Below are 22,500 nucleotides of genomic sequence, written 5' to 3' on the forward strand. Positions count from 1 at the left end.
CAAATATATACTCAACTTCAATTTTCCCCAAAAATTTCCAGCACACTGTCCATCCTAAAGCTTACAGCAGGAAAGTCATGACCAGTGTTTACTACTTGCACCAAAAGTGAACCACACACAGTGAAGCTTCAAAAGGTGCAAGAAATTTTGTTTCATCAGACTGAATGATGCAAATGTACATAGCAGAGATACGTATATAAAATATTAGGCATATATCCCCTGGGCAGAGCAGAATGTGCACTGCAATGTGCACGTCTTGTTGTGGTGTACAAGGCCTCAGTTTTTATCCAAAAGTGTGGGTGCTTTTGGGTGTTGTTTCCCTATCATGAAGGCATAAGAGGGTTCTGAACACATAGTTACTTTAGAAGCACTGTTGGCAGAGTCAGTCTATTATGATATGATTCTAACTAATATTTTTCTGTTTTGGCAATTGTTCAAATAAACACAATACTCCTCTCAACTACTACAAGCATCCTCCCCACCAGTGTAGTGTGCTGCAGGACTCTTGGGAAACATAACCAAGACCGAGTTAGTTCAATATTCACCAAGAGCTCGCCTCATCTGAGACGGCATTGTTCCACTATGAATTCTTTAGATCAAAACACCTGTAGTTTGATAAAACATGCAACCACAGAAACAAACACAAACATCTTCCCTTACAAAATTAATGAACTAAATAATAATAATAATAATAATAATAATAATAATAATAAAAAAAAAAAAAAAAAAAAAAAAAAAAAAACATGCACAACAAATTTATCACAGTAGTAATGGCTTAAAATTAAATACCATAATCACTGGAATACAATTAAGAAAATATATTTATGGCAACAATCCATTTGGAAACTAATATAACAATTTACAGTGCAAAATCTAAAGGAAATATGAAACAAAACTGAGCAATACAGCAGCTTTAAATCCATAACAAGGAATCACTTGAGATCAGCATCTCAGGAATGGCTAGGGACTCACTAGACTTTTGCAGTCAGAGAATTGTGTGAAATGAATGAAAACACACACATACCAATGCTTCCTGCATTTGCAAAGATTATGTAGAACATGACTATGAAATTCTACTGTCTTAGCATTGCAGATCATGAAGATCAAGTGAAGATTAAGTCACACCTACGTATGTAGGCAGAAAACCTAAGAAGAACACTCCTTCTCTGCTAGAACAGCAAGGGAATATGAACATTTTAAGAATGACAACTTGAGTCACTCAGATACATGACCTTGTAATATTCTAAAACTTGGTTTTCAGGGCAATCACAGGAAAATGAATCATGATTTATGGGAATACATCCAAATAATGGCTTTTACAAGACACACTGAGAGGTACAGTAATTCCTACTTTGATTTTGGAGATAAACTTTTGAATTTGAGACAATTCAGGTAATTTGTCATGAAAATAATTTACTGCACAAGTTCTAGGAGATGTGTAATTCTTATCAAATCACTTAGGTCTTGCCCACAACAGATGTAATGATGACAGTTTGTCTCTATATTTTAGCATACCAGTACTTCAAAACAATACTTTTTATTCTTATGCACTTTGAAAAAAAATCATTCCAATTACAGTATGAGGAGAACTGTAAAATAAATGTGACATAACATAACTACTAACTACCTGCATTATTATATAATTTTTCACCAATCAGCCACAGAGGAGGCAACAACATATGCTCCAGTACTGACATGCTGAAATATGATCCATGCATGTTTTCACATGCCTTGTAAAGTGACAAAACTCAGCATGGGTGTACTGCATAATTTTGAGAAATATTGCTGTGAAGATGAAAAATGGAAGCATTTACACTTAATGAATATAAGTTACTTTTAGTTTACTTTAATATATTTTTTACTATGTGTTATTATCCCAAATACATAATTATATACTATAACAATCATATTTTGAATCTAAATACATATAAACTTCCTATATACCACTCATTAAAATATTGATTTTAAGATTCAATCTGTGCCTTTTTTAAATGTACTGTGTGCTGTATCAGTAAAAAGGAAAGAAAAGGAAATCCATCTTTAGCACGCGATAAAGTGATGAAAAAAAGTTTATGCATTAAAATTACTACAAAACTATATACAGAACAGAACATGTAACTGAATGATATGAATTGATACATTCATTGAGTAACAACCATGATTGGCTCCCTGTTGGCCCGTCGGGTGAGGAAGAAGTGCAGGATGCCTGCCTGGGCCATCACATCCACCGTCCCTGCTGCCAACTTCTCTGCTGGTGAAGGGTTCCCTGGCTTAGCACCAGGTCGCAGCAGTGTGGGGCCAAACACAGTGGCTAAGTTGTGGAGGGACATCTTGTTGTAGTGCTCCATTTCAACAACTCTGTCAAAGGAAAAAAGTATGAGTCACTGAGTCACAGAATACACAACAGTTGATTGTAAGCAACATACAGCAATACTAGTAGAGATATACATATAAAGATCTCTAAAAGCAAGGCCCTTAAATCAAAGGAAAATTCCTAAATATTTATTTTGTATACAACAAGTTCAGCACTTTGACTTTAGTTAGAGCTTATACCATTATCACTGCCATTAAATCTGCAATTATGACACATAACTATAGACATAAAATAATGAATACTTCTGTCTTCACAGCATGCATTGAACTCAATCAGTTGATCCCTCTGCTCTATGACTCATTAAAAATTAAGTTTACTGGTTTCTGGTTACTTACACAAGACAATTTCCCAAAAACACATGCAGTTTTCTACATGGCTGTTCTATAATATCTTTCAGCACTACAGTATAGACTGTAGAGTCCTCCCATGATGGCAGTACAGTACCTTAATCATGGATAGCCTCACAGTCAACAGCAAGGAGGATGAATTCCTTCTGTCATATTCTTATACCTGTTGCTTATTATCACTTACTTTACTAAGTGTTCCAAAAGGTATGCTATAATGGACTGGTTGAGTTGTGGAAGGGAAGAGAAGAGCTTGAGCAATGTTGTCTTTCTATACTCAGCATCTGTTGCACTGTATGCCTCAAAGAACCGTGGATACAGTTCACTAGTGTACAGTGCCTCAGGTAGCTCTCGCAGGAAAAGCTTCAGCAGACCAGTCACAGAATGGATGTCTACTTCCTTGATCAGCTGTTCTGCTTCATATGGATCTGAAGAGTAAAATGATACACAGGTATACATGTAGTAGTTTAAATAATAATAGACCTAAGTGAAACTTACTATGAAATATAACATGAAACTTCAAGATAAATCTTTATTTCAATGGTACTGTTATGTTACTCACTTGACTCAAAAGACTTCTTGAGTTTTGTTATATCTGATGCCAAGCCAGACACCCTGTAGATGCCCACTTCCTGCATGCCGCGCCTCTCTACTTCTCTCACACACCGGGTCACTATGAAAGGAACACTTCTCTTCTCTCGTCTGACAAGGAGATAAACCAGTAAGACCTTTGTCATCTGCAAAGCTTAACATAGAAAAGTAAAATATTTGCCTATCACCTTTGCAAGACTTCCAAATTTCCAAATTTAACTCAAGGAATGATAACCTAAGAGCTCCATTCTCTCTTCTTTTTGCTATGTCTATTCTATTCTTGTGTGTACAAATATAAAGTCACCCAAGAATCTGGCCACATCAGTAATATTACTAACAAATCAAGAATGTACTAAAATTGACAGATATATGAGTTACTGTATTGGATTCATGTGAATCTATTATTGAATAAAAATTATAAAGAATGCTTACCTTTAGGTCACCCTGCAATTTCCTAAATATTAATAAATTTCTTTCCTCTATGTTTCCAGCAACTACTCATTATATTTCCTTATCTTCATAAATCGATAACCCTTAAACGATTTATGTTGTGATTTCCAGTAACCCTTCCTTTAGAAATTCAGAAATTCTTACTTTTACACCAATAACACGATGCAAATGAAAATCAGGAGAAAGGATATAATGGGATGTGTATTCTGTAGTGGGAAATTATATACGTACTGAAAAGGCCACTCACCTGCAGATTACAGCAATGTTGGCACCAAAAAGACCAGAGGATTTGCCAGTAGGAACTCTCCTCAGAGTTGCTTCTGGAGGCAAGAACTTGAGTGACAGTACTAACACTAAGTCTTGGAGGCTGACACGGCGTTCTGTCAATGTGTCATTCAGCCAAGTCCGAGACAGCTGAGAAAGAGAAAAGATATGAATTAATCATTATATCTCATATATCAAAAAATCATACTTATCTTGCTCACTATTTGCTCTTTTCAACTTTTTCCAGTCCATTTCTTTAGAAAATTGTGATTGTGGTGTGTGTGTGTGTGTGTGTGTGTGTGTATTTACCTAGTTGCATTTATCTAGTTTGTTCTGTCCCATCTCCATATCTATAGTCATCCAGTTTAGCCTTAAAGTCATGAATATTTCTTGCTTGAACCGCTCTCTCATTAAAACTGTTCCATATTTCTATGCTTCTGATTGGAAAACTATACGTACATATTTCTTAATGTCTCTTCTAGTTTCTACACGCTATCTTTTTCAATTTCATGCCATGTCTCCTTGTATTTCTTGAGTCCCACACCAATAAGTCTTCTTTGTCAACGTGGGCCATCCCTTTCTATGCCCTGTATAAAGCAATTAGGTCTCCTCTTTCTTTCCTCTGCTGCAATGTTGGAAGTTTTAATCTCTTTAATTTGTCCTCATAAGTTAGATCTCTCAAACTTGGAACCATTTAGGTTCCAGCTTTTTTAATCCTTTCTTTCTTCCTTATATATGTATCTTTTTTATTATGTGGTGAACATATAAGTGCAGCATGTTCTAGTTTAGGTCAAATCATGTATTTCATTAGTTTTTTCATTGTCTCTTCATCTATGTAGATAAATACCCATTTAATTTTTCTTAGTAACTCCTATATTTCCCCAACTGTGTTGTTTACATATTTCTTAGTAATAAGTTGTCATTTATTGTAATACCCAGGTCTTTTTCTTCTTTTGTTTTCTGAATTTCTATACTTCCCATAGTATTAGATCTTGTCTGCCTTCTTTTGCTTTTCCCTAATTCCATCACTTTGCACTTTTTTTGCATTGAATTCCATTTCCCATTTCTTGCTCCACTCATATATCTTTCTCAAGTCTTTCTGTAGCAATTCACAATCCATGTCATTTTCCACTCATTTCAGTAATTTTGTGTCATCTGCAAATAAGCTTACATAACTGTCCTCTCGTCTACCATACATATCATTAACACTGTGGACATTACTGGAGCCAGGACTGTTCCCTGTTGAACTCCACTTATAACTCTACACCATTTTGATTCTTCACCCTTTATCACTGTTCTCATTTATCTGCCTTTTAAGAATTCTGTTATCCATTCCAATACTTTTCCCTGTAAACCACCAATGTTTTGAACTTTCCATAGAAATCTCTGATGAAGTACTTTATCAAAAGCCTTTTTTAGATCTAAGTAGACACAGTCTGCTCATCCGTCCCTCTCCTGAATTATGGCTATTGCTCTACTGTAGAAACACAGTAGGTTTGTGATACAAGATTTTCCACTTTTGAAACCATTGTATTATATTGGTCTTTTTTTTCTTTCACAGGATTTGTGTGTTTATTCCTTCATCATAAATGTTCATAAATATATTCCACTTTCCCTGTACGTTATTTGTTGTGTGTATTCCTCAACTTTGTGTGTGTGTGTGTGTGTGTGTATTTATCTAGTTGTATTGTACGTATAGGGTTCGACTGTTTGATCTGCTGCAGTCTCTGACGTGTGTGTGTGTGTGTGTGTGTGTGTGTGTGTGTGTGTGTGTGTGTGTGTGTGTGTGTGTGTGTGTGTGTGTGTTTACCTAGTTGTATTGCTCATAATGTCCTGTCTCCATAACTCCATTTATCTAATTTTTCTTTAAAGCTATGCACATTATGTGCTGTAACAGCTTTATCATTCAATACCTTCCACTTTAACACCATTCTATGTGAAAACTGTATTTTCCAATATCCTTCACACACTACCTCATCTTAATCATCTTTGCATATTCTCTTGTCTTTTCACCCTCTGTCACAAGTACCAGGTCTTGCTTGTCTATCTTTTCAATGCCACTAACTATTTTATACAATGTGATTAGGTCTCCTCTTTCTCTTCTATCTTGTAAGGTTGGCAGTCAAATTTCCTTCAGCCTTTCTTCATATGTTAGGTCCTTTAGTTCCGACACCATCTTTGTAGCTATCCTCTGGATCCATTCTAATCTTTTTATATCTTTATTCAAGCTCGGCGATCACACCACTGCTGCATATTCCAACTTTGGACATATCATACTAGTAATAAATTTTTTTCATTATATCCTTGTCCAAGTATTAAAATGCCACCCTAATATTAGTCAATATTTTATATGTTGCTCCAGATACCTCACTTATGTGTTTTTCAGGGCTCAAAGTTTCTTGTAAAACCACTCTCAGATTTTTTCCTCATTAGTCTTTATTATTTGTTCCTCTCCCATCAAATAGTTTCATACTGGTCTTCTCTTACTCTTCTGTCTCTCCTCAGCCTCAGGTCTAGTACTCTCCAGCAAAAATTTCTTTCTGTCATTCCCTTGTCCTTCTCTCATGTTTTTCCTTAGCTTTATTTCTCAGTTCTCACTCTTTTTTCCTTCCTTCCTTGTTCATATCCCTCTTTATCTAAATGTTGTTGGTCACTATGAGCCCCTTCGAACCCTGTAATACACAACTAGGTAAACACTCTGCTGAGATCACAGAGAGCAGACTTATAAACAATTGCTCCCGTGCTGGATATTTCTGCCGCCTCCAAACCAAGAGAACTGGTGATGTATATACAGGGGGAGAAGGGAGAGGGGAGAGAGAGATAGGATAGTGTTCTCTGTCTCCAATAGTATTTAACATTTTTTTATCTTTAATATTTTCAAGCATCATATATGTTTGCTTGTCAGGGTTTCTTTTTCCTTACTAACAATCCATTTTGCTACAGTTATTAGCAGTTACTCTGGGAGATTGTATGATTTCAATAATATAGGTTTTTTCCATTTATAGTGGAAGTCAAAAAACAGTTTTATTTGAAAAAAATTCTTATATTAAATGAAAGCAATGAAGAAAATAAGACCAATAAAATTAATGAGATTCACACAACCACGTCACAACATCCAGACAACTCACCTCTAAATGTGTCTTTCCTCGCAGCTGAGTACCGAGCTTGGGATGGTCTTCATAGCACAGTATCCTCAGTGTCTGAGATCCTTCTAGCTCAATAATGAAGTCCTGGTTCCAGTGAGGTTCTATTCCTTCTGTTACCTTAGTCTTCACTTTCCGGAAGAAGTGGCCATAAGAATCCACTTCAAAGCACACATACATGTCTGTGGAACGGTACAGTGATGAAGTTCTATTTTGAATAGCAGTAAAAATATGATTATGTTTCCTGGAGACAGGTTATGTAACACCCACAATAATTTTGTAAGATTTGGTTAATGGGACCGATCGCGATCTGCTATGTAGGTGCCTTCAACCGCCAGATGGGTCAATTATTTCACAGCAAGTTGGTCAACTGGAACGTACTTTTCTGCACGTTTTGTAAATATTAAATGGTTTAATAAAATAGTTATAATCTTTCTAAGAATGTTCTCGTGGCATATAAGCTAAAAAAGTGGAAATGTTTTTATATATGTCGAGTGCTCTTCTTTACCATCTCCATTTCTGGGACAAAAAATAGAAAAGATCATTAATAGGTAAAGCATAGTTTTAATGCCTTTTTCTTTTCATAAAAAATTAATATGAATTATATTCATACAGAAAATCACTACAATTAATAGTCTTAAGAAATTAACAGTATAGAGGATATTGTCGAACATGCATCGAGATTGTTCTATCGAAACGTAAACAAATTTAGCGTGGTAAGAGCCATCGCCACACTCGCTACACAACGACTTCACTATGGATAACACTATGGATATTAGTGAGGATGAACTTAGAAAATGGACAGTGCCAACTCTGAGAAACTTTCTGAGATCAAAAGGCATACCAAGTTCGCTTGTTGTGATTCAGTTAGGAAAATTCGGTTTCGGTAATGTTGGCCAGGTTATTTCGGCACAGACTCCGAAAATTGTTTTTTTTATAAATGCTACTCAGTGATATTTGCTCTACGCTTTTTGAGTGGAGCATTATCTCAAGCAGAAACTCTGACAATTTTGTGATAAGATATATATGTACTATTAGACTTGCAAAAAATATTTTGATGGGACACTGGTACATCCATACTTTGCACCATTAGGAACATATATTTGCATATTTTTATGTCATTTTCAATCAGACACATAGATAAATAACCAAACGTTTATATTATGAGGTATGTAGGCATGAATATCTATATATATATTTTTTTAATAGGGCTTCCACAAGAGCGACAGTTCGGCGTGATAGGCAGGACCAACTTGTGAATTAAACCAGCTGGCGAACATTGAAAACTACACAGACAGCGATTGGTGCCATTGATTGTGTTAAACAATGAACATATCAATATTCTACATGACTAACTCAAGCAATATAGATATACATTACAGGTCTCCTTTTAAATAGCACTCAAGACTCATATACATATATTACATGGGACTAAGTTGAGGAGCCAGTCTGCTGGTAGCACATGAATACTTACTTGCAGGACTAGTGAGGCCATGAAGGCTAGACACCACAATGTGCAGATCACCGAGAAGCAGGGAGTCATCCACACCGGACTTGAGCAAGAATGAGCCCATGTTGGTCTTGAGGAAGGAGCGGCAGGCAGTGATCCACGTCTGCAGTTCCTGGAGAGTGAGGGAGCTGCCTCCAACTCCTGGAGTGTTGGCCTGAAATCATTAATAATACATGTAAATGAAATGTGGTCACTCAACCAATGTTTGTATTGTATTAAGAATGTAGCCCATACTACATAATGTAATAATGTACAAGGAATCTAAGAGAGTTATATTGACCTAAATAGAATTTGAATATATTGAATATACAATATTTTCTTTGTCTTGTGGGAATACTCACTGGTTGTTAGGTAAAAAAATGTTAACAGATAAAATTCAAGGTTATTATACTTGTGACAGACACATTATCAGATGGTCTTTTTAATTTAAGTCTTGCCCAAAAGAATTTCCAAGTCCTGTAAGTTTCTTTGAGCAAAACAGATTTCAAAAGTGAATACAAACAACAGCATATCAGCAATATGCTGCAATAGTGGTGCAACATAGATAACACTTTGTATGTCTTGGAAGATAAACTGTGAACTGCAATGTCACTAAATCTCATAATTCTGTTTCATGTTTATAGGTAATAACTGACTTCAGCTGTCATCTGGTGTCATATAGTGTCTAAAGAAAAAGATTAGTAAATGATATAAATAAAAAAACAGGTGCATAGGATGCAGGTTTCAACAGTTTCCTGACAGTCTCTTGATCATTTGAGCAATGCCCCCAGCAAAGATGGGGTTTCATCCACCACAAAGCGTGCTTCTATCTATGCACTTAAAAAAATATATGCATCCCCTGATGACTGAAAAAAAAATACAAAGAAAATTACTCATGAAAAAAAGTCATGAAGTGACAAGGCACTGCAACATGCAAGGCACACAGGTGAACATGAAAACTTCATTACAACCCCAAGGAAACAAGAAGTCAAAAGAGACTGGGAGGAGTCAGCAGGGCTGGCTTGGGGCAAGAAGGGCAAAACAGATTCTATAAGAACTGTTCCTCTCTCCAGCAAATGAGGCTTAAGGAGCACCCAGCCAAACTTGCACTGAGAAGAAGAACCTAAAGCCTGCAAGGGCAATGACAAAAATGAAATCCCACAATCACATCTAAAAGAGAACATCATACAAGGAAAAATTATTGGTCCATGTACACGTAGAAATGTACAATTGTTATAGATATCAGCTTGTGTTACAATTTTATGTCAGAGCTTGTAATATGATCTGGTCAAAATTCAAAGAAGAAATATATTACATTTTAGAATATACCAACGCATTTCATATAAACAAAACAAATCTAAGTAACATTGTTATTTACCTGCAACACCTGGATTGCCTCGCCCCATTGGTCCCGCTCATACTCCGATGAGATGAGAAATGTGTGCACCGACCCAGCTCTTTTGGATATCCTGAAGGGCAGGTTTGGGGATGCCAGCACCAACTGAGCCTCTAACTCAGCTAATTTTTTCCGTTGCTTCTCGTTCCTCACCAGGTTGAGCCGACCACCCTGATCCATGGAAAACATTATTAGAGTGATGTTACAGCCTTTGAACCTACATATCCAACTGTAAAAAACTACTATAACTCCATCTGTATAAATGACAAATAAAACTATTCCACAGGATATAGTTAGTGTTTTGCTAATTATGTAGTGGTTATACTTTTCCTAAAAATATGATTTCTGAAGATAGATTCTTGAAGTCATGACTGATTCAAGCTATATTTTCTTAATGATAATGAAATCACATTTACATCAAGTAAAAGTGAAATCTTGAGCTGCGACACCAATATGATGTACGTAGTGTAATGTCAAACGGAAAGTCTGCCGCCCAACACATTTGCACCCCCCTTCTCTCTCTATCTATCTATCTATCTTAGTTTTATTCTTTTAATTAAGGTAAGGCACAACAAGGAACACTGCTACAAATAGCCTAGCCTAGTTACTCTAAGATACATTTAAGATAAAGCATGAAAGTGGGTGGAGAGCAAGAAACCATTATCAATAGAAGGATTTATTGTATCCTGACATTTTCAAGGAACAATGTCATAAACTTACCGAGACATTCAGACTACAGGGCTGACCACACATTACTTAAATAAAGACACTATATTCCTTGCCTCTTCATCTATATTCCACTATCTACTACTTATCTATGTTTAATGCTTCCCTGCCACCACCTGGCCACCACTCACCCCTTTGTCTGAAGATGCCTCGTGCCGCTTGAGTTGGTCCCGCACGGTGGACGCTTGTGATTTGAGGGACACCAGATTGGGAGGATTAGCTTCCTTCAAAGTCTCAGGGCCACCGTCGATCATCACCACAATGTCATGGAGGCTGATATACCACTTGACTTCAAAGGTAAACTTCTCAGACCGACCAGTCGGCTTCAAGAGGGAATTGGAAAGTTAGAATTTAGCATCTATTTCTAAAATCAGTATGTGTTGTTACTTATTACAGTATGATCTTACCAATGAGATGCTACAAAACTCTAATAGTTAGATAGCTATATCTCTCTTAAGCTGGTAATTTGAAGATGGAACTTGTACGTGCTGGTAATCTAAACTTACAATATTGAGTATTTTGCATCTTTATTTCTGTTAATACTTTCACTATTGTAGAAATTTTCCCTTTATTATTGATCTACATCATTTAATGGACACTGTTTTTCTATTACAGTCTCTCAAATTATTCTGTAACCAGAAAAATGTGAATATTAATTGCTTATTCTCTTTTCTTTTTTCATTTCTACAGTTTTCTGAAAACCATAAAAGGGTGATCACAGCAGTAAAAAGGTTAACCAGTGCCAGCAGAAAGTATGTAATTATCAAGAAGGAAATAGTAGTTCCATATTCAATATTCCCACATGAATTTTTTATCAGTAGGTGTTATGGACACTCACTTTGTACTTTGCGCAGACTATAACATCATTGAAGAGGAAGAGGTGCCGCAGCTTGCGATGGCCTTCAACCAACTCCACAATGAAGGAGTTGCGAACGAGGTGTCGCTGAGGCCGATCCTGAGCCTAGGGAGTGACAGCAGCAAGTAAATAAAGGATACAGAAAATTAATTACCACCACTACTTATATTTCAGAGTTGTTGAAGATGATCACCAAAATATTGGACAATGTATCACACTATTACAATGTTTTATGAAACACATGGACACTTAATATGTATGGGCTTTGGAAATGTGTGAAGTAAGCAAAGTACATATTTACATGCAACCATTTAACATGACATATGTTAAAACACAAGTTTGTGTCAAAAGATCAACTAGAAATATATCAACTTTGAAACATTTCAAAAGCCCTTGTATTTGTGCACATAAAAGCCCAAGTCACCAAACCCTGTTAGTTAGTTATAGGTTCATGAATAAGTCAGATTTATACAACAATGTTGCATACCACAATTAACACAAATACATCAATGGGATGGCACAAAAAAAGCATCTGTTGCTTGCCCACCGCGTAGCCCACAAGAGTACTGTGGTGCAACTTACGAGTAACCAAGTGTATGAATAAAAATAAATATTCTGTATGCTTGACTAATGTAGTACTATTTAAATAAACTTTCATTGGTGAAACTTCTGTCTGAAGTGCAAAACCATAAAAATTCACCCAAACACTGAGCAGTGTGCTAAGAAAAAACACAGTCAGCTCCACTGGCTGCTTCATGTAAAAGAAAATGTCTATGATTAGTTTATGCTTTTCAGTTTATATGAAAAGGAGTCCCCTTCCTAAACCAAATGAGCATTATTAGCTCAGTGATATTTCCAGATTCTTTTCATCTTACATCCATTAAACATGAACTAAGAATGAAGTCCCCTTCAAATTACTTGACAATGTGATGGCATGAAGAAAATAGCTGAAACTGAGATGATGAAAATGTACAAAAGATTGCTGGATAACTGAGTGAGAGAGAAAAGGACCCTAATATTGAAAAAAAATTGAAAGTATTGAGAAAATAGAGAGAAAGAATAGGAGATAGACAGAAATCAAGAGTGGAAGAATTCAGTGTAAGAACATAAACAAATGGAGACTTTTCTGTTACAGCTAATTTGAAGGAGCTCCAAGGAATGTCCATCTGAGCAAAACAGATTATGTAGACTAATGAATACTGTGTGAAAAAAAGTAGGCACTGCTCCATCATAGCTATTTATCACCTTATAATGTGGACTGTGTGATACAAATCAAGTGGAAAAATAATGGGCATGCAAAGGGAAGGGAGGGATTGACGTGCAGAGGAATAACAAGTGAATCTCATCTTGAGAACACTCAGGGGATATGCACACTATAAAGAGTGATTCTAATCCACGGGGAACATGAAAAAGGTTAAGCCACAGATTCTCTAAGAAAGTCCATGATTCAGCAACATGAATATTGAAGTGATAAATAATGTTGAGTAAGAAACATGAATGAACATTGACACATAAGACAGGGATGTAGTCTATTTATGAAGCATTCCTTCTTCACATGGACTGATGCCCATCATTCTTCAAGGTCTGTATCCATGTCTTGCTTGGTGTGGGAACAGGGATGTGGTGATGATAATAATACTTTGCTACACATCAGTATTATTACTCGGGTATTACTATGTATTAATGACCCATATTATCTTTTATCATCATCACCATGTGAATTGCTATTCCATCTAGAAGCCACGAAGCATAAGCCATCTTTCTGCACATTGCAAAACGAAAGAAAACTCCCTCACAGCATCCTCCTTTCCACGGCACTTCTCAGGAACACGACTCACGGGGAACATGGCCTCGGTGTGCAGCATGGAGAGGTGTGTCAGGAAGTTCTGTGTGAGCCTCAGGGCCTCGCGCAGGATTTCATGGTCAGGATGATACTCGGGGGTGTATTTGAGCAAGTCCTGGAAAAGGTCATGAAAAATTAAGCAATGCATAATAATGAGAAGAGTAGAGATTAAATCATACCAATCTACTTTTCATGCTATACAGAATAAGATATTCACACAAGGGAAAGATAATACAATAACATCAGCATCATAGTTTTCATCCATGCTTACAAATGTTGTCCCCATTCACTTAGTGGCACCTTACCAGCTTGAACAGGCTACACTGGTCTCTTCCTGTACATCTACTTCTCTAAGATTCTTTTGTACCTCGGTATTCTTGGATAAATTGTTAAAAGTTCTAATTACATTCAGATCTCTAACAACATAACAAAGTCACAGCCTGAAGACAAAACATAATTCAATGCATCTTGAAAAGATCATGTAAAGAAAATAATTCCTGATTAATATTTTCAACATGAATATCATAAGGTTTCCTAAATGAAATTGAATAATATGGTGTGAAAAAAATTCAGAGAACACATTAAAAAAAAAAAAAAAAACATCCTAGAACTTTCTGTCACCAAACAAATCAAAACACTAAGTAAATTTTCCTTCAGAAAATGGAATAAATACTGAAAAATGACATGGATGAAAAGAAAAAAAAGAGGTACAAAACATTCTGTCACACAAAAATAAGAATAAAACCCTAAATCTTGCAGGAATCACAACAAACAGCACCTGCATACAAAAACCAGACTTAAGTAACAAATCCCACAGTACACCAGAGGCTTTGTGTTGGGGAAAAAATAAATGTGCTAAAAATAGAGAAATGGTTGAGATACAAGTACTCACATGGAGGACTAGAGCATTTTTCTGCACTCTGGCAACAGGGCGGTGAAGCAAGTCCTCCAGTGACTGTGCTTGGCCCTGGAGGGAGCGGAGTTTGATGGAGCGGGTGATGTCAGCAAACTGTGAGCTCTGAGCACTACACCGCCTCACTGTCTCCACAGCACGGGGGTAATTCTGCAGGAAGGAGGCGTACACATCCAGCTTGCTCGCCTGTACAGAGAGAGTGAGCCTGTGTGAGTGTTTGACATTTAAGGATGTCCGACACTGTTATCAACCATGACATATTAGGCCATAAAGTTGATGGAAGGAACCAGGTAAAAAAAAAATATCTATACCTGTAATGATTGGAAAGACATTGTTTAACAGTTTTTTCAATCCTTGCTTTGGAATCTGCCTATGGAACAGCTTCCTATTTGATCATACCCATCAAAAATATGCCAAGCATCAAACTAAGTATCTATTAGATCAACAAAATTCATAGTTTATAAAAGAAATATCTAAAACTAAGTAATGAAGGAATCCTGTGCACATCTTTAAGTCAATACTCTTGTCTACCAAAGTTCACATATCAAGTTTACTGTCATAAAATCTTTATAGTGCATGTGATACCTAAAATTAGCATTCCTTTCCTACTTGGTAATGATGTGAATGAATAAATGTTAAAATGTTAATATTACACTCTTAAGAAAGTTAACAAAAGGGACAATGAGAAATAGAGGGGAAAAAATTCAGAATATTTGGAGATGATCTGCAGTGACAAATGACAACACAACTTTTAACAAAAACTTAAATTATCCCATCAAAGTTACAAATAGTTTCTTCTTTGGCAAAGTTCAATCCATTCCTATAAGACATTAATGGCTAGAATCCTTGTTAAAGATTTTGCAGGTAATGCATGCCTTTTAGCAGCATTGGAGGTCTGTCTAAGAAATACAGATCACTACATCCCACAGCTCCCTCTGTCAGCTTACCAGGACTCTGAACAACTCCCCGATGGAGCTGCTGCCGTCCCACTGATTGGTGCGATCCTTGAGGCCATTCAGGAAGTCACTGTGGGCAGCATGAAGCTCAGTGATGCGGTAGAACACAGTGGAGAAGTCATCTGGAGATATCATGGGCTGTGAGGTGGTGAGGGTGGCCTTCAGTGCCTTCATATACTGTGGAGAGAATGGTTAAAAAATGCATCAGAAGAAGGCGAGAACATGATGTGTTGTGGATGTGCTACAGTTTCGGTGAGGGGCTGAGTAATATGTTGCACACACTACCATCAGATTTAGCATTTCCCTTCAATTTTATGTTCTCTGATTAGCTGAGTAAATAATGAGAATCAACTTCAAAAGAAGAAAAGGTTACTCAACTCAGACCATAATTGTACATACTATGTAGACTTTAGTTGCTTACATAAGACAACCATGATGAATCTGTCTTTATCAACATCTCTTTAAGCCTGATAGACTCCCTACCCACCTTAACCTTTGGAGGAATTCCTGCCTGTAGACTAATTATAAGAGAGAGGATTTTAAGCACTCCAGTAGCATTTGCTTAATAAAATTTAATGAGTGAATAACTTTATGAGATGAATATAAAAAATTATGACAGTTAAAACAGAGAGAGACAGCAAGTGAAAAGGAGACTGTGATGAATGAAAGCAATGTGAAATGCACATAAAATGTATGCTCTACGGAGGGAACCGCCAGGTGACGGGAGGTGAAGCGTGCTTAAAGAGGCCAGAGTGGTAAAGAGATACATTAAGGTAAAGGTTGAAGGGTGCAAACACCAATAACAAACCAAGAGTCTGTAACTTATGGAATAATGCTGCTGTTGCTGCTGATGATGATGATAATAATAGCAATAATAATAACAAAAATAACAATAATAATAATAATAATAATAATAATAATAATAATAACAACAATAGTAATAATAGTAATAATAATAATAATAATAATAATAATAATAATAATAATAATAATAATAATAACAACAAAAACTAATGATGTTAATAATAATGTAATAATAATAATAATAATAATAATAATAATAATAATAATAATAATAATAATAATGAAACTAACAATAATAAAGAATGAATAAAAACATTAACAAATAAAAATAGTAATAATAATAATAATAATAATAATAATAATAATAATAATAATAATGACAAAAATAATAAAGTACTACTACTACTACTACTATTGTTTAGTAGAGGTAATACACAAAAAATGAAATTAACAAATAATAAAAAAAAAGAGGAAGAGTGAGATTAATAGATAAAATAAGGAACAGTGCCTGAGAGAGAGAGAGAGAGAGAGAGAGAGAGAGAGAGAGAGAGAGAGAGAGAGAGAGAGAGAGAGAGAGAGAGTATAAATTTAAGTAAAAACAAAAACGAATTAATGACAATAATAATGAACCAATTATCAGGTACGTATTGTTTTAGTATTTCACTTGGTGGTCAATAAATCAATTCTAAAATTCCGGTAAAAACTTGAAGATTTTTTACGTTTGATGAGCAAAATAACCATCTTGAATTTGACACCCTCTAGTGACATGCAGAATAAAGTCAACGTCATGATGAATAATAAAATCTAAAACGCCTTTAGAACCAAAGAGCCATTATGAAGTTAATTAACATCCTCTAATGACAAAATAAAATCGACATCTTGAAGAACAACTACGTAAATTTCCACCGGCTTGATCACTGACAGCTTCTTCCTTAATTAATTTGATCTTTAATGAGTTAGCGGATATATTTCTAACACAATGATGACTGCCATGAACTTAATAACAACCTCTAATGAAAGGCTGAATAAAATCGACACTGATAAACTACATGATCTTGAACGTTTCCTGCACAGCACCACCTCTGAACTGACGGCCCTCTAATGACATGCACAATGGAGTCCGAGGCGAGGCGGTGCAGGTTGTGTTGGTGCGGGAGCTGCTACTTAACCCGTGGGCCATGCCTTCCCGTTACGGACCTCACGACCTCGCTTGCAAAAAGTGGTTGTGACTGATTGCCATGATTAAAGAGAGAGAGAGAGAGAGAGAGAGAGAGAGAGAGAGAGAGAGAGAGACTGACAACGGCACTGCAATAACGTGGACATAATTATAAATTGATAAAAAAAAATGAGGACATAATTACAAAACGGATAAAAATCTAATTGAAACCAAGAAAAAGAAGTAATTGTTGGAGAGAGAGAGAGAGAGAGAGAGAGAGAGAGAGAGAGAGAGAGAGAGAGAGAGAGCACCTTCCCCTCGCCGCAACTCACCTGCAGCACCACATCCAGACACTCCAGATAGATGGTCTCTGATTCCACGATGGATGAGATGATGCAGCGGTACATGGTGAGCCGCTCCGCCTCCGCCGCGGGGTCGGGCGTCTCAGGGGGAATGGTCTCCTCCCCCGACGACGGCCATCTGGCGGCGGCGGGCGGCGTGGGCGGGGCGGAGGGCATGTGGCTAGTGGACTCCACGCTGCTGCCATACACGCCTGAAAAGTGGATAAAATGAAGCGTTAATGGTTTTATTTACGCTCTGGTGTATGGTTAGTTGTTTTATTTCTCGTTTTCAGTTGCAGGTCGAGTATTGTGGTTATATGTGAGATTTGCGGCACCGTTTCGATTCGTGGAGTAACAGTTTGAATGTCACTGCAAGCCTCAAGACGAAAGAAAACACATCACTCGCACACTGCCACCATTTCAACTACTACTGTTGCTGCTGCTGCTGTTGCTGCTGCTGCTGCAACAACAACAATAATAACAACAACAACAACAACAACAACAACTGCTCCTACTACTACTACGTACTACTACTACTACTACTACTATCATTACTGTTTCTATTACGACCATCAACGCAGTACTAACAACATAAATATCAACGTCATGTGTGTGTGTGTGTGTGTGTGTGTGTGTGTGTGTGTGTGTGTGTGTGTGTGTGTGTGTGTGTGTGCGATAAAGAGGCGGACAGCGCGTCATTTCGTATCTGAAGAAGCTCAGAGTTGAAGACGTGATGACGCAAGTGTGGATGCTGCGTGACGTCACCGTGTGTGTGTGTGTGTGTGTGTGTGTGTGTGTGTGTGTGTGTGTGTGTGTGTGTGTGTGTGTGTGTAGTGTATTTACCTGGTACTTATCAAAAGATCTTATCGAAAATAACTCAACGAAAAAAAAAAAAAAAAAAAAAAACGAAAATTACAAATCGAATCACGTGATGAATCTGTGGAAAATGTTGGCAGGTAGAGAGAGAGAGAGAGAGAGAGAGAGAGAGAGAGAGAGAGAGAGAGAGAGAGAGAGAGACCCAACTCGACATTTATACACATACAAGTGATACTAATGATAACTTTTTACTTATTCACTGGTTCGAAATAACACACCTCACTTCACCTGTCCATCTACCTGCTATTTTCACCACGACTTCCAGGTTAACACGTCCTTACCTCCTTCCTTGCTTCCTCTCTCTTCCCTCTTTATCTACACCTTTCATGCTTGTTCTCCCCTCACCTCGGAACTTTCTACACCCCTTCTTTAGTATCTGTCTCCCTCATCCTACGTGTGTGTGTGTGTGTGTGTGTGTGTGTGTGTGTGTGTGTGTGTGTGTGTGATGGGTCTCAGCACGACAGGCACCTCTTAATGGAACATATGGGGTGATAGGTCTGCTCTCTCTCTCTCTCTCTCTCTCTCTCTCTCTCTCTCTCTCTCTCTCTCTCTATTGGCCGTGACTTTGACAACGCATCGCAGTAGTGAAGGTGATGGTGGAAGTGGATGAGGTGGAGGAGGTGATGTAGGTGGCAAGGAGGAGAGAGGCGAGGGAGGGGAATAGTGGGAGCGGAAGGTCGAGAAGACAGAGAGGAAGACAAGAAATAATTGGAGGAGGCGGAAAAGAAGTCAGGGGAGGGAGAGGAGGGAGGGTAAGGGAAGGGTGGGGAGGGAAAGGGTCGGGGTATTGCAAGGTGCCAAAAGCTACGTCATGACTGCGCCCCGTGCCCCAGTATTGATCACTATAACCTCAGGAACACTAACTTCGGGTACGGGGGCCATGTGGGGGCACCGCGTGAGAGAGAGAGAGAGAGAGAGAGAGAGAGAGAGAGAGAGAGAGAGAGAGAGAGAGAGAGAGAGAGAGAGAGAGAGATTAAAAGCACATATTTTCCCAGCATGAGATTTAAAGCAGTGATCAGCCAACGTTTCCCTGATGTAGCCTTGCTCGTTCTCTCTCTCTCTCTCTCTGAACACTAATTTACGCACACTCCACAGCACACTCCTCGCCTCCCAGCGTACAAATAACAGGTGTAAGAGTGAGTGATTCCCGCACACGACGTGACACACACTGCTGTCTGCATCGCCAACACGACCTGCATTTTTCACCGTGACATCTGCACATTATCAACAACAGCAGCCACGACAACACAACCACCACGTCCACTCTTACCGAGCTCCCACGACCACTGCATGCAACTCAGGGGTTAGATAATGCGTAACGTAGAGGGGAAAGGTGAGGATCTACAGTACGGCGGGCGCTCTACGTGTTTCGCCTCTGCGTTGGTCCGGCACTGCACGGGTGGGATGTGCTGCACAAATATAACTCCCCAATGTGAGGGTTTGAGTAAGGACACCACGACTCTACACACACAACTACGGCGTGCACCTCCGCTTGGCTCCTCATCCAGCGAGGAAAAGCTGTCGGAGTGGGAAGCCCTGTAGTAAGGAGGCGACTCTTTGCCCCGAGGGAGTAACACAAGACCTCGAAGTCGGTCAGTTTGTTCATGTCGCGTCACTTCGCTGCGGCTCGTCGTGTGCTACGGCGGCCAAGGGACAACTCCGCTCCTTCCTCCAACGCCACCGTGTTCGATCTGGTGATCCCCAAGGGTCCTGGCAGCAGCGGCAACACTCAACGTTCCTCTACCGCCTCATGGAATGCAAACACGTACGTACGTAGAGCTCAGTGACGTCCTAGAAATGCTTCAAGTTCAGACGGCGACGGCACGTACTGACTTGTGTCTTGCTTTGCTTGGCGTGGCTCACTCTCTGCTCTGTGGCGGACAGCGGGGTCGTCACTAGTCACGCCGGGCACTGCGTCACTGAGTCATCGCCTGGGCCTCGCTCCATGGCACTCCCCAAGCCCACCACTCGCCACTGCCGTCATGCCCCGCCATCGCACGCCCGTGTATTGATTGGTTCATTAAACACCTGATTTCACATGCGTTACTCCCCAGTGATGCCGCGTGTTGGGTGTGAGGGTAGTGTGTGGTGCAGCCCTGAGTGTGGTGGGTGTAGTGTCGGGCCGGCACACCTACGCCCCGCCGCCTCCATCCGTCCCGACGCCTCGCCACCGACTAGGCAACGATGTCATCACCACACGTCTGTGTCTGTGTGTTTGTGTGTGTGTGTGTGTGTGTGTGTGTGTGTGTGTGTGTGTGTGTGTGTGTGTGTGTACATACATGTGTGTGCGTGTGCCATTGTCTGCGCGGTGTGTGTGTGTGTGTGTGTGTGTGTGTGTGTGTGTGTGTGTGTGTGTGTGTGTGTGTGTGTGTGTGTGTGTGTGTGTGTGTGTGTAAAGATATTTATTAATATTTTCATGTGGGTACTTGTTGTAGTGGTATGGTGGTGGTGGTGGCAGTGATGGAAAAGGATGATGGTGGTGGTGATGATGATGATGATAATGATGCTGGTAGTGGTAATTTATTTAGCCGCTCCAACAACATCGGAAGTATAGTAGTAGTAGTAGTAGTAGTAGTAGTAGTAGTAGTAGTAGTAGTAGTAGTAGTAGTAGTAGTAGTAGTAGCAGCAGCAGCAGCAGCAGCAGCAGCAGCAGCAGCAGCAGCAGCAGCAGCAGCAGCAGCAGCAGCAGCAGCAGCAGCAGCAGAGGAGGTGGTTATGGTTGTTGTTGTTGTGGTGGTGGTGGTGGTGGTGGTGAAGGTCACGCCTCCCTTACACAGGTATCCGATGCATTTTCTTGGCTTTTGTTCGGTCGACTTCTGCTTTAAAACTAAGGACGACGGTTTCATGTAATGCGTCTCTCTCTCTCTCTCTCTCTCTCTCTCTCTCTCTCTCTCTCTCTCTCTCTCTCTCTCTTGCATAAAAACGACAAGCTAACTACCGGGAAGACGCGTCACAGCTTCAAATAATTATATGCCAACTTGTAGGGACAAAAAACACGCATGCTCTCTCTCTCTCTCTCTCTCTCTCTCTCTCTCCTATGCTCGATGTAAGGCGGACGAGACGGTGTTAGGCTGCTACGTATGTATTGCTCTCCTTCACATCACCACCACCACCACCATCACCACAACATATTCCCTTCACTTGAATAATTTTGAAACTCGTCTGATTACAAATATATGGTTTCCTACCTCCCATTCATCTATATGTCTCTCTCTCTCTCTCTCTCTCTCTCTCTCTCTCTCTCATCACTTTTCATGACATTTTTTTCTATCTCGGAATAAGGTTTAGTTAAGAAGGTTAAGTTAATAAATAAACTCGAACAATGTAATCGAGCAGATACATGCATGAGCAAAATAACAAATAAATAAACAAATATAAGTAATTAATAAATACATAGGTGCATAAAATAATGAATTAATATCGCTCTTACTCCAAATATGTTCCGATAGCAATCAAACTCAGGAAAAAATAATACAAAATAGTAAAAGGAATATATCAAATAGTGAAAAGGTATTCTTATGAGTTTCTTCCCAACGATCCTACTTCGATACTTTAGTGAGTCACTCTAGTAATACTTCCCCTCCCGCTGATGTGTCGTGACGATTGCACCAAGGCATATGAGTCATTCGGGCAACATTACACTTACGCACAACACAAGGAAATAACTATCTGAACGTATACTGAACGGTTCAAATCTTACATGCAAATACTTTTCCTTTGATTAATTTGTTTTGTTTTTATTTGCTTCTTGATCACAGTGCCTCCTTAATGTACAGATTCGTGAGGTGCTTTCAGTTATGAGCCTCCCACAACCATGAGAAACACTGCAGGACCGATGGAAAGAGAAGATCTATTACTGATTGCGTTTGTCTCTTATCAGTATTTTGTACAATCCAACACCACTTCAAAGACCAAATGTGCACCACACGTTCTGGTATGACGTGCTTTATGGAAGAAGTTCCGAAAGGCCACGAGGAA

The 22,500-nt window shown here is 38.7% G+C and overlaps 1 protein-coding gene across 7 annotated transcripts in view; it reads right to left on the reverse strand.

Moving 5' to 3' along the window:
* The window catches only part of LOC123515814 (active breakpoint cluster region-related protein-like), a 178,181-nt gene that overhangs the window by 1,929 nt on the left and 153,752 nt on the right, over positions 1-22,500 (reverse strand). For 5 of the 7 annotated variants that reach the window (XM_045274660.1, XM_045274659.1, XM_045274655.1 and 2 more), the window contains 13 exons: positions 17,638-17,858; positions 15,337-15,522; positions 14,369-14,575; positions 13,430-13,591; positions 11,616-11,738; positions 10,909-11,100; positions 10,034-10,222; positions 8,641-8,830; positions 7,152-7,348; positions 4,007-4,173; positions 3,281-3,420; positions 2,906-3,146; positions 1-2,358 (listed from right to left, as the gene is read on the reverse strand). The exon at positions 1-2,358 is cut by the window's left edge and continues 1,929 nt beyond it. In XM_045274660.1, coding sequence (XP_045130595.1) covers positions 2,142-2,358; positions 2,906-3,146; positions 3,281-3,420; positions 4,007-4,173; positions 7,152-7,348; positions 8,641-8,830; positions 10,034-10,222; positions 10,909-11,100; positions 11,616-11,738; positions 13,430-13,591; positions 14,369-14,575; positions 15,337-15,522; positions 17,638-17,858 — 2,432 coding nt within the window. In that variant the 3' untranslated portion in view covers positions 1-2,141. The remainder of the gene's footprint in view (positions 2,359-2,905; positions 3,147-3,280; positions 3,421-4,006; positions 4,174-7,151; positions 7,349-8,640; positions 8,831-10,033; positions 10,223-10,908; positions 11,101-11,615; positions 11,739-13,429; positions 13,592-14,368; positions 14,576-15,336; positions 15,523-17,637; positions 17,859-22,500) is intronic. The other 2 variants (XM_045274658.1, XM_045274662.1) reach the window with 1 other exon arrangement.

The sequence above is a fragment of the Portunus trituberculatus genome, chromosome 40 (genome assembly GCF_017591435.1).
Source record: "Portunus trituberculatus isolate SZX2019 chromosome 40, ASM1759143v1, whole genome shotgun sequence".
Lineage (NCBI taxonomy): Eukaryota > Metazoa > Arthropoda > Malacostraca > Decapoda > Portunidae > Portunus > Portunus trituberculatus.